At 47.0% G+C, this 12,807-nt stretch overlaps 1 protein-coding gene across 1 annotated transcript in view; it reads right to left on the bottom strand.

Annotated features, from left to right (window-relative positions):
* Positions 1-2,346: 2,346 nt before the first annotated feature.
* Positions 2,347-12,807, bottom strand: part of LOC135817238 (homologous-pairing protein 2 homolog) — a 33,621-nt gene continuing 23,160 nt past the window's right edge. Inside the window, exons 6-10 of the mRNA XM_065330364.1 lie at positions 9,916-9,955; positions 9,376-9,410; positions 8,161-8,214; positions 3,498-3,557; positions 2,347-3,335 (exon numbers count right to left, since the gene is read on the bottom strand). Of these exons, the coding sequence (XP_065186436.1) occupies positions 3,276-3,335; positions 3,498-3,557; positions 8,161-8,214; positions 9,376-9,410; positions 9,916-9,955 (249 nt within the window). The 3' untranslated portion in view covers positions 2,347-3,275. The remainder of the gene's footprint in view (positions 3,336-3,497; positions 3,558-8,160; positions 8,215-9,375; positions 9,411-9,915; positions 9,956-12,807) is intronic.

Raw genomic sequence — 12,807 nt, 5'->3', positions numbered from 1 at the left:
AAACCATACTTCCATACTCAGTAGATGACTGTCAGTGCGCAAAAGGTTACGTACATGCCATCCCACGCTATTCGTACAGTCCCACACCAGTCACCACACTGTCCACATGCACAGTCTCCACACTGCACTGCTTTGTTCTGAATGACGTACAGACTACAGACTGGCGACTGTCTGGAATGAGACTGTACTACTACTACTAGTACTCAAGTACTAGTCTGTAGTACAACTACAAGTCTACTGCCTTGTGCCAGTACAGTAGTCATCATGGTCATGGTAGTGCACACACTGTGAGTCCACTGACACAGTCAAGGCTGATTACGAGGACACACTGGGCTGAGAACTGCATGCTAGCAACCATGTACATGTACAGGGAAACCTGTCTAAGACGACCGCTCAAGGGACCTTCGAAACGTGGTCTTTGTTACCAGGTGGTCTCCTTATCCAGGATAGTTTGACTGGAAAGAGCTAGCATCCCTTGCCTTGGCCTTGATTCTGGTTCCAGTCGTCTTGTAGGACAGGTGGTCGCCTTGACAACGTGGTCTCCCTATCCAGGCCTGCAGGGTCATTCGACTGGAAAGAGCATCCCTTGATTCTGGTTCCAGTGGTCTTGTAGGACAGGTGGTCGCCTTATCCTGTCCCCGGGGGAAAATTGCGATTCCGCGGCCGCGTTTTTTTCCGCGTTTTTTGCGATTTTTTAAAAGACCGCGTTTTCCGCGATTTTCCCGCGTTTTTTGAACTTTTCTGTTGCACTACACGTACACACAGTGCACTGTTCGGTCAGCCACGTCTCATCCGGTGGCGGCTTTGTACTCAAATATGACGAGCCCTTACACCAGAGCCTTGTAACTGATTGATTTCACTACATACTCACTGAAAATTGCCTCATATCAACTGCAAACTTGCCGCCGCGAGATGATATCAATAATATTCACCGCATATTTACCGCAAATTATGCCATATTATGCCGCGTTTTTGCGATTTTTCCGCAATTTTCCCCGGGGACAGCTTATCCGAGTGGTCGCCTTGACAGGTTTCACTGTAGATCTACCACCAGGTGGTAGAGTCCTGGTCTTACGACCATCTCCGTATGGCCCTACATCATGTACCATGTATGGGGTCTAGTGGCTCTGTAGCCCCGGACCCTTTGTAGGGGCCGGGGGGGGGGGGGGGGGGTGTCCGAAAATCCTCGATTTGTACTAGATATCTTCGATCTGCCACGTAGATCTACAACACAGATACAATGAACAGAAGAATGAACGAACTACATCTACATGTACATAGTTCGTCCATTCTTCTATTCATTGTATCTGTGCGTCATGTGTAATCAAGGCACTGTAATGTTCTCCCAGCCTCTATTTATTCGGTTTCTTTTCTTGTCTATAAAACACAAAAAGACAAGAATAGAAACCGAATGAATAGTGACTGGGAGAACATTACCTTGGTGTTACCTCTCTTGCATTGGTTTTCTATAACAATCCATTTGTGTTGAATTGTCCATTAGTACAACGCGTCCAACGGTGACCGATTCCTGAAGAGTGTTGCACGAAAACTTGTTCGAATCCTTATTGTTACCCTTCACTCTTCACTACTAGTACAATACATGTACTTCCTATTTTCATTGTTCACGGCCATTGCACATTGACAATCATTGTTTCCACCATTTGACACTGCATGAATAAAGTACCGTATTTCCCCGATTATAAGTCTCACTCGGTTATAAGTCGCACCTTCTTTTTCAGGTTTGAGCCAAACTGTTTTGATATATTGACTTCAGTACTAGTAAGTCATGCTCGATTGTAAGTCGCACCCCCTTTCTTACCCTTGAAAGTGCGACTTATATTCGGGGAATACGCCTACACATGTCACGCAGCCGGTCCTCTTGATTGCGATCACCAAACACTAAAATTTACACTGAATTTAGACATGGCCAGATAATGAATAGACAGTGGGACATACAGGCTGTAGCGCTGAGGGCATTTCGGGGAAAAAAGAGAATAAAAAGCGGAAAAGAGCACCAGATCTCCAATGGTTGCGAATACTGGCCCTCGATCGTGCAGGAGAAAAGTGCCGTTGTTCCCGAGTTATTCGTGAGGTTGAACGCATGCAGTCAAATGGTCACTAGGTCTGACGATAGTGTTGTTATTTGAGAGTTGTTGTTGTTGTTGTTGCTGTTGTTGTTGTCGTCATACCCGAGGTCAGTATGCAGGAGGTTGACTGTATGTACTGGAGCTCTGTGCAAAGGAACATACATGTACATGTACTGTACAGAGCAAGGGGCAGGTACATGTACAATTGTACATGCTTGATACGCAAACAGGCTGAGATTCTCCACCAGCTGCTGCCAGGTACAGGACCCTAAGTACGATACATATAGTGTACAAAACCTTGGATTGGACATAGAGGACATCAGCTAGGAAAACAAACAAACGGAAGCAAATGCTAAACAAGATTATACATGCACGGTACAAGGGAGAGCTATGTCGCACGGGCACAAGCAGGGTGTAGGTCATAGCTTTACTGAGCCACAAGTGTTGCAACACGCCCTCAGTACAGGGTTTGACAGGCTAGCCGGGCTGTGTTGGCTAACTCAACTCACTTTGCCCGGCAAAAGAAAAAAAAGAGAGTGAGATAAGCGTTGGTACCTCACTCTAGCCCCTAATGATTCGAATAAGAAATAGTTGTCAAGGCAGTACATCCCCAGTATCAGTCTGGATGTCCATGAACTGGCAATATGGCTGATCAAGAGCTCCGGGGTCTTCAAACTGCTGCAAGCAGATACATGTACGAAATCTACCGACACCACCACTATCAGTTTGGCCGGCAGCAACAGCTGTATGCTCAAGGAGGGACTTTACCCATACGGCAGACACCACCAGTGACCACCTCATGTGGCAGCAGGCAATTAAAGATGGTCAGCAGCCATGACATCATCAGTGACCAGCACTATGTCATAGCAACAATTATGTAGCAAGAATATCAGCAGGTACCTGTGGCACATCTAGCAGGAGCAGTTCTAGTAAGCAGCATGACATCATCATGACATCATAGTGGTATGCGAAACCTCATCCACATCCGTGGTGCTGTTAGTGCCTAGAGGCTTAGCCACAACAAGGCCAACTAACTTACTTCACTTCAGAGTGGCTTAATTAAACCTGTGTCACACTGCACAGGAACCCAGGCAGATGATGGCCTTCTTCATTCAGGCTGCGATTTACACTGATGATGGCATAATCCAGTGCAATGGTCTCCTTTCTCTCGGCTGGAGGACAAGTCAGCTAGCGGTCCTTAGGAGGAGCAAAGCCTGCATCTTCATCTGTCTCAATGCCAATCTCCTCCTGCCAACAAGACCAAGAAGAATGCCAACACCATCAGACAAGCTCCCACGACAATCAGACACACCATTGACCGCTTTAGGGATGTTCAAATTGTTACCATCTGACTTTGTGAGAGTTTTGCTTTTCTGAAGAGATGGCGTATTGGTCTCTTAAGGAACTTACCAACAGCTGTTTCTTGCTCTTGGGATAGCCTTCCAGGATCGAGTCCACAACTTCCATCGCCTGGCAGCACACAGCACGACATAAAGATTCAGCAAAAATATACAGCTACAAATCTTCAAACTTCCAGAGTTATGAAAAAACTTCCTGAGTGGTAGATCTGCCAGTATCAGTTAGGTTTTGTGGAGTTGAACACGGAGTGGAATGTGGAGGTGACACTCACGACCGCGTCACAGAGCTCCTGTGGCAATGCCTGCAAGCCTCGAGGCAAGAGCCGTCCGCCACAAACACTGCAAATATCAGCCTCACAACAGTTGGCTTGGGGCGCACTGGAAGAGCTAGAGAACGCCCTCGCCCATCCACCGCGAACCCCGGAACGTGTCGAACCAGACCAGTATATACAGAACTCTCTGCCTGTTCCTTCTAACTTCCGGCCAGTGTCATTGCTTTGTATAAGTTGCCTCAAAAATCGAGGAAACAATTGTCAACCATCCACACAAGCTGTCATGTTGGGCAAAGTTCCCGAGGTTGATTACTACTGCCACAGTTTCCACTAGGAACTCCCTACCGGTGAACACATCCTGCTGCATGCACCTGCCGTTAAAGGGGAAGTATACCCTAAAATCAAATTTTCACCAGTTGTAGTCTTCTGGGTGCTGAGTCGAATGGTCTTGGTCCGAGGAAGCTGCGACGCTCCCTTCCTACTTGAATCCCAATCGAACTCGCGCACTTCCACCGAAACTGGGTGACTGCGCCCTACTAGATGGGGATTTGTATGCAAAATGTCACTAAAAGCGCCATTTCGTTCTTATAAAAGCACGGATGACCACGATTGGCCCATATGTTGTTGTCTTTTGGACGCTGAGTCGACTGGTTTTGGTCCGAAAAGGCTGCGATGCAGCGTTCCTCCTTTATTCCCAATCGAACATGGTTGAACAAGCGGTCACGTGCTCCTGGGGGCCCAAATCACCTGGTCACCGCGCCAGCAGGCGACAACTTTCACACCAAGGTTCAACTCGAGTTCAACTCGAGTGACAGGACTGCACCCAAAAAAGGTCAAACAGGCTAGTAAGTTGTACCCTGCAGGCACGGTGACCAGGTGACTGGTGTACGCAGGAGCACGTGACCGCTTGTTCAACCATGTTCGATTGGGAATAAAGAAGGAACGCTGCATCGCAGCCTTTTCGGACCAAAACCAGTCGACTCAGCGTCCAAAAGACTACAACATATGGGCCAATCGCGGTCATCCGTGCTTTTATAAGAACGAAATGGGGCTTTTAGTGACATTTTGCATACAAATCCCCATCTAGTAGGGCGCAGTCACCCAGTTTCGGTGGAAGTGCGCGAGTTCGATTGGGAATAAAGGAGGAAGGGAGCGTCTCAGCTTCCTCGGACCAAGACCATTCGACTCAGCACCCCGAAGACTACAACTGGTGAAAATTTGATTTTAGGGTATATTTCCCCTTTAAGACAGCAAATGCCGTCAAGGTCAATGCCCATTTTTATCTCCTACACCGCGATTAGTTGTCAGCAATGGACAGCCTCTGAGGTAAATTAACTCATTCCGACCTTCCTAGCACATACCAATACGAAGCTCTCCGCCGTTTTGTATGTGCCTCTTTTGTTTCTCTCCTCTCTTCTCTGCCAATTAATTCTCTCTGCTTCTTCTTGTTCACTATTCTGAACTATTATTTTGGTGTGCCGTGTCTGCGGTGATGCCGGGACCTTCAAGATTGGCTCACTATCAGGGCCCCACCACTACTAGTACCTCCTTGTCACTCAAGGAGTATGGGGCATATGTTGAAGAAAGCCAGGCATGGTCACGTGTCCGAAAATCATGATTTATAATAGTACTACACGAAGGGCTCCAATTCAAAACGAGATAAATCCATTTTGGGAAAATTTCAGGAAGACATTTTTCAATTGTTCTTTTTCGGTCTGCACTGCAGCATCAATGACTTTTATCGCGTTTTAACGAATTCTTTCGTGACAAAAAACCCGCAAAAGCTCCGGTTTGGTCTTTATCGCGTTTTGAATTGGAGCCCTTCACATGTATGATGTTATACAGTGGAGATTGGATATAGCGACACTCCTTCGGGAGAAAACAAAAATGGCACTATATCCGATCTGTCACTAAACCCGATCTTCACATTCAATATGCAATATGTATATCAAAATGCAAGACAGTCATAGCATACATGTACTTCGAAGTACACGTGCCAAGTATGCATACATGTAGTTCAAGCCAGGGAGTAGTAAGTTTCACGCTATTGGCTTTGTGAATAAACCCGTTCTCAAGTAAAATACCGGTATTTTTTTACTACTCCTGGTTCTAGTCAAAGGCAACTGCACTGTTGGTCTGCAATGCTCGGTGTAGAGCACGCGCGGAGCGACCTGGAGCAGGGAGCCATACACACACATTGTACCTACATTGTAGTGTAGGGCCCAAGTGGAAGCGTATGGGAAAGTTGTTATACTCGATGCATTTTCAGGTCTTCGGGCACCAAAAGCGTGCCAGTAAATTCAATCTGTCGCTATATTTGCGGTCGCTATACCCGATCTAAAATGTACGGAAAGGGCTTGCTAAACGACTTGGGTAACAGAATTGTGTCGCTAAACTCAATTTGTCGCTATATAATTATGCAAGGTCGTTCTATCCAATCTCCACTGTACTATGGGACTAAGGCATGACTAGGTGAACCCGATGCCAAGCAAACGTGGAACTACATGTTCTATGCACAGCAGGAATCAATGGGAGCAGTCTGTGTGTGTTTGCGTGTGTTGTCGTTGTTTTTAATCTTTATTCTCACGATGGCCAATGGCCAATAAGAGTGTGTTGTTGTTGTTGGAACGTTCTCCGTTTGTTAGTGTTTGTCTTCGTTTTACATGTATTACTCAGTATGTCATAATTGGACATTGCTCGGATATTCTTACCTTGTGCGTTTCACTATTTGCAACGTGATTCCTCTGCTTCAGTTTTCGTTCTATCTCTCTGACAGGGGCAGCAACCACCCTTCTGGTGGGTGCCAGCATCCTCTGGCAGTTGCGCTGGAACTCTACAATACATTCTTGTTCTTCAATAATTAGAAATCTGCCTTTCTAGTTCTTCGCTGTTTGAATTAGGCGAGACCAAAATAAAATCGAGATTCCCGGGCAGGACCCATGTGAAATTGGTGCGGGCGGGCGAATTTTTATTTATTATTTATTTTTTCCTATGACTGTATTATGCGCATGCCATGCCGAGCTTTTTTACAGTATTTTCCTGTAATTTTTATTCAAATTTCACAAAAAAAACAGGCACGCGGTTTACCCGTTCAATTTTTCGGCCAACGATGGTCCTGATCTGTACATCAGGGAGTCGTACAAGCTCGGGTTTGTGTGACTCCACGTCACAGATCTACTCACACGATTAACCAAGAGTGTGTAACTCCTATCTTGAGCCGCGATGGGTTCACCCGCGGTGGAATTTTTTTATTGCGTCATTCTTTGGCAGAAGTATGACAAAGTGCGTATGCTTTCCCGCGCTTGTTTTGTAGATACGGTGAGAGTTCGTCAGGTTCAAGACACATCGATCTATCGTCCGTTGTTCTGCTTCGACTACCGTAGCTGTAATGTACAAATTGTACTTTGATCTCTGGCTACGCATGATGGCATCAGTGAGCCAAACCGCCGCCAAAGACTGATGTCATAAAAAAAATTCCGCTGTAGGCTGGGGGATCGTCAAGTTCAAAAAAACCAAAAAATTGGCCTTGGCTCCATTTTGGTGCGGGAGGGCCCGGGAATCACTAAATTGTTTTGGTCTCGCCTTATTATATTTATTTGTGCTGTTTCTTGCTGCACTTGTGTTTGACCTTTTTGCATGTCAGGGTGTGATGACATCATGCGTTATTTTCTGTCACGTGTTTTGCTTGCGCGTGTTGTAGGGGTCAAAGGGGTGTACCGGGTACCCGACCGGTAATCTCAGGTACCGTTAGTAAAAGGGTACCCGTTTGGATTTTGATGAACCAGTCAGTACGAAGCAACACTCCTGGGACCGTGTATTCCAGGCGGGAGTCTATTATTTACAACTCCACGCTGGATGTCTGCATTGTTGTTGCATTTTCGCACCTAGTAGATCTACTCCTGCGACTATCAGACACCAATCGATTTGCGAATCACGATGTGATATCAAAATGCAACTCGAGAACAGATTAATTAAAATCTTGATTTATGTGAAAATTGCGCAAAAACTTAAACATGGCTGCTAAAGGGTACCCGTGAACCCGCCCGTTAAGAAAATTACCCGTTCGTTAGTTAAAGGTACACCCGTTCGACCCCTAGCGTGTTGTTCAAAATGTTTGAACTGCGCTCGCTTGCTGGTTTTCTTTGCTTGCTGTTTTCTTTGCCAGTCAAGCGTGGGGACGCTACGGTGTCATCCTCCTTGGCTGTGTGTCCGGTACGGGGCCGGGTACGTGCGTCCCCAGCTCTCCGTTCTTTGTTCTTTTTGGTTAGATTCTTCAATGGAGTTTGGAGATCATGTTTTGTAATACAGTCTTCGAAAGAGATCGATGCTCAAATGGTTGTTTCTAATGTAAGTGTGGGTTTGCGAGGGAACCGGTGAAACATTTGTTGTTGTTGTTGTTGTTGCTGTTTGTGTGTGATACACCGTGACTAGCTATTGCATTACCATTCTCTTTCTCTTGCGGTAGGTCTTCTTCATCAGATCATGCTGCTTGCAGATCTACAAAACAAGAAAAGAAACAGCAGCAAGGGTACACGGAGCATTGGATAAAGTAGTGTGTGTGTGTGTGTGTGTGTGTGTGTGTGTGTGTGTGCGTGCGCGCGTTAACCCATGATGTTCATGGTCACCTCGGATTAATCATTGTACTACTGTAGTACTTCCTCTGTATAAAAAACGTCGTGACTTTTTGAAGGCTGCACACAGCTCCGGAATTGTTCAGTTTGACTTGGAATACCACTAGTGGCATTATCTTACCTACTAACAAGCTATATTATACAAAGAAGAAAAGAAACTCAGATGAATGAGATTGAGTTCATTCAGAGTCTTCGCCGCTCGTGTCATTGTCACCCGATGACGCTGACTACTAGTATGCATCCCCAACAGTCGCTGTCTCCGTTCGCATTTCGTTCAGCTTCTTGTCAGCTGCAGTGATGACCCGACGCGGGACTTTGGCTACGTCCTTCCTCTGTCTTCATCCCCAGAGCTGCGTATGCCTCGGTGTCGACTATATTTTGTTCTCACCCGTGCACTCATGCCGTGAAACGAGGCATACAAGCACATCCACACGCTTCGCATTTTCTCGGTAGGATACTACAACGGCTTTGAGGACGTCCCTGCGATTCTCCTTGGCGACAAAGGAAACGCCTGACTGGAGAGCAGCGAAGAAAGCCAGGTTGTCAACATTCGGATTCGAGCTCTGCGCTGGTGGCACTGCGACTGAAATGTTTCATCTTGCCGTGCGAGCGTCCAGCTTCGTGTTCTCATGCTGCGTATGAGGCCGCGCGCCCTCGTGCTGTCAGTTCAGAGCCTGGTCAGCTTCAGGGCAGTGAGTGGCGTGTGACTTCACTTTCCAGCCACGAGTTCCACTGCTTCACTGCATCAGTTTCGAGCAAGTAAGCAAAGTTAGTTTTGACACATGGCTGTCGTGGAGAATCTGTTAGGAATCAACCAAACTTACCTCGACATGAATGTGGGTTGTCGATGACAGCCTTTGGTGTGGCTCATTGGAGCGTTCTTGCTCAAATACACCGTTGAAAAAAAGGCACGAAGTTTTTTTGTATACAGAGGAAGTATGTCCACATGTTGCACGTGACTTAGCAGTAAAGAGTAAACGATACACAAAAACACTATCACCTGCATGTACTCAGACTCTAGTCTCACCTTCTCTTTCTCTCCCGGAGATATATGGTTAGAACCTGCACAGCGAACGGTAGAGAAGAACAGAAGTAACACTGCTACTAATGTGGACATATGTGGACATAAATTATCTTTCTGTTGAAAGTTGGACAAAGATGATTCAAACGAGATCTTTGCATTCATTTTGCTGGGAATCAAATGCTCATCACTGCTTGTGATGCAATTCAATGCAAAACGAACAACGACGACAGTAACAGTAGCGATAGCACCAGTACTAGCACCAGCCACAACGTCAGCCAGCAATGACAACATCGCCAACATCATCATCACCACCAGCACCAGCACCCAGCCAATGATCAAAACAACAACAACAAAAATTCGACGGGTTCACATACCGGGCAGGTCAAGAACAAGGAGTCATACAACTCCCTGGTCAAGGACCACCTTTCCGCTTCCGTGGGACGCCACCACCCCATGATCAGGCGTCAGATCAAAACAATAGGTACCTGCAAACCAGCTCCTTGCAACCAAGAATGTCAGAATAATGATAAAAGTCGTACACACCTCCTTTGATCTGCTCCAATCGCTCCTCCATTTCTTTCACCTGCTCAAAAAAACAATCACGACACCAAGAAAAAAATAGGTCAGGTCTCCCGGCTCAAAGCAAGAAGTTAAGCGCTCTCCTGCTGTCAACCGGTGTGAGATGTTTTCGATGCAGCTCATCCGTGGAGTTACAATGCCCCCTCAGGGAGGCTCCGCGACAGGCGAGAGCCATTGTTACCAGTGTAGTGGTAACTCCAAGTGCGGATCTAGCTGTAGCTGCCGAGAATCGAATAAATCCTACCGAAATTGCACACCAGGAAGGAAAGCAAAATTCCGCAACTCTCCTCCCGCCACCCAGTCAACAAATCCCGTAGGTGTTCAAACGGTGCGCCACATGCCGGCACCATCACCCACGGAGGGGTCGGAAGTGTGCGACAGGCTAATAGTAATGCATGTAGTACTGATCAACATCAGACGACCGCCAACCACTCACCCACCGAGCTTAGCCCTCAGAGTCAAACGGCGCGACATGGTACAGCCACCGCAACAGCTCATACTGCTGATAGTCCTAGTGCGACCGCCTCCGATATGCCTGTCTCTTGTCCTGTCTCTTGTTCTCAACAGCTGGCCTGGGACGTAGTGGAAAATGAGCAGAACCGTGCACTCCTCCAGCCCGTGACTGTACATGACACTACGCTATTGGCAAACTTGGACTCATCACAATCAACTGAGCTGGGTCTCCACATGGCCCACCCCGTGCCTGAATCCCTCGATGCAGCAGCCCCACCACCTGGTCCAGGGGTCAATGGTCTCCCCAACCTCCCAGACTACCCACGTACCCTTGGAGATAGATTCTCACTAGGGGATTTGGGCATACAGGAGACTGCTGGCTGTATCAATACTGCCTATGAAGCACTAGTTCAATACCGCCCAAATGTAATGCAAGTACCACGGGGTAACACTGGCAAGGACTTTGTGTCTCAACTCGCCCAGTACATACAGTGCTTTGCTGGGAGAGGACAGTATGTGGGCCAAGCTTTCAAAGTTGCGATGGTGTTTCAAATGCTGCTGCTGGATTGCCGGGGTGCTGCGGAGCTATTGATGGAACCTTCATGCACATCGACAAGCCTCTGTCGTTTGGAGATGCGCATTACTGCTACAAGCAGTTCACTGCAATTTTGCTGCTTGCGTGTGTGAACAGTGCAGGACTGATGACGTTAGGAGAGCTGCCTTCAACACTCATGGAGCTGCAGGTCCGTCTGGCATTGATGCAGACGCGTGGAGATGGATGTGCACAGCATTCTCGGAAGCATCAGACTTGCTACGTGATGCGCCGGCTGCCTCTACTCGACGGCTTGCAACAGAACATGTTGACCCAGTCACCCTGGAGGCAGACGAAGCATCAAAGCTTATCCCGCTCGGCAAAGATCCTGGGGTTCGCCCTATCGGCATAGGCGAAGCGGTGAGACGGATCATTGGCAAAGCCACCCTTGCCCTCATCAGAAGCGGCATCCAGGAAACGGCAGGAAGTCTCCAATTGTGTGCTGGACAGGGATGCAGTATCGAGGCCGCAATCCATGCAATGCAGCAGATGTTTGACCAAGACGAAACCGAGGCAGCGTTGATGGCAGATGCCACAAACGCCTTCAGCTTAACCGGGAAGTCCTCGGTGACACTCTCGATACTGTTCGCCAGACAAAGCGGAAACTGGCCAATGACACCAGAATGCCCACAGGGAGAGCCGCCACTGAATTCCTGCTGTCACTCCCATCGGGTCTTCAGCATTGCATGAAACTAGCCAGCGAGAAAGGTGCCTCCTCCTGGCTCACCTGTAGCCTTCTGAAGGCATACGCACTCGCTTTGTCGAAGGGCGAATTATTAGTTTGTTCTTTTGTTATGATTTCTTGGTTTTTCACTCAGCTTTATTATCATTTTTACTTTTTATTTGGTGCACCTTAACCCTTTACCAGCCGCAGGATTTATATGTAAAAAAAACGGGGTCCACTAGATTGATAATAGAGACTATACGGTAAATAATTTGTATTGACACCTTTACAGTTCTGGAAAGCTGGTAGAATTACCTTTCATACGAGACTAAAACCAAGCTGATAACATGTAGAAACGTTGCCATTCATGGTGACCAATAACTCGAGCAATGCGGCCGAATTAGCAAATTCGAGGACCATGACAATATGTACACTGTTCAGCTTCAGCTCATGCACCAGTTCATCTGTCAAGATTCAAACACCAGCAGAACCAGGCTGCTCTAGCGCTCATTTTTGGTGCATGTCACGCATGGGCTGTGCACTGGGGAATTCGCAAACACATACTTCAGCATGAAGTGCGTCACAGCCACACGCTTGAAATTTCAACTCCACCCGTTTGCTGGACTTCGAGCTTCGGCGCTTGAGTATTTTACTTCGCGCTATATCGAATGATACATCGTTGGAAAGCTGCGTTCAATAACTTTCCAATGAGCCTTCATATGTTGAATTTGAAGTAGGCAGACCAAAGTTATAGCTGTTTGTACAGTGCTCTATGCTCGTTTAGCATGAAATGTGCCACAGTCACACGCTTGAAATTTCAACTTCAACCTGTTTCCTGGACTTCGAGCTTCGGCGCTTGAGTATTTTAAATACCTTCACGCTATATCGAATGAAACATCGTTGGAAAGCTGCGTTCAATAGCTTTCCAATGAGCCGTCATATGTTGAATTTGATGAAGGCAGACCGACGTTATAGTTGTTTGTACAGTGCTCTATGCTCGTTTAGCATGAAGTGCGTCACAGTCACACGCTTGAAATTTCAACTTCACCCGTTTTCTGGACTTCGAGCTTCGGCGCTTGAGTATTTTACTTCGCGCTATATCAAATGAAACATCGTTGGAAAGCTGCGTTCAATAGCTTTCCAATGA

This window comes from Sycon ciliatum, chromosome 5 (genome assembly GCF_964019385.1).
Source record: "Sycon ciliatum chromosome 5, ocSycCili1.1, whole genome shotgun sequence".
Taxonomy (NCBI): domain Eukaryota; kingdom Metazoa; phylum Porifera; class Calcarea; order Leucosolenida; family Sycettidae; genus Sycon; species Sycon ciliatum.
Note: the sequence above shows the minus strand (reverse complement) of the source record. Positions and strands in the feature narration are given on the sequence as shown.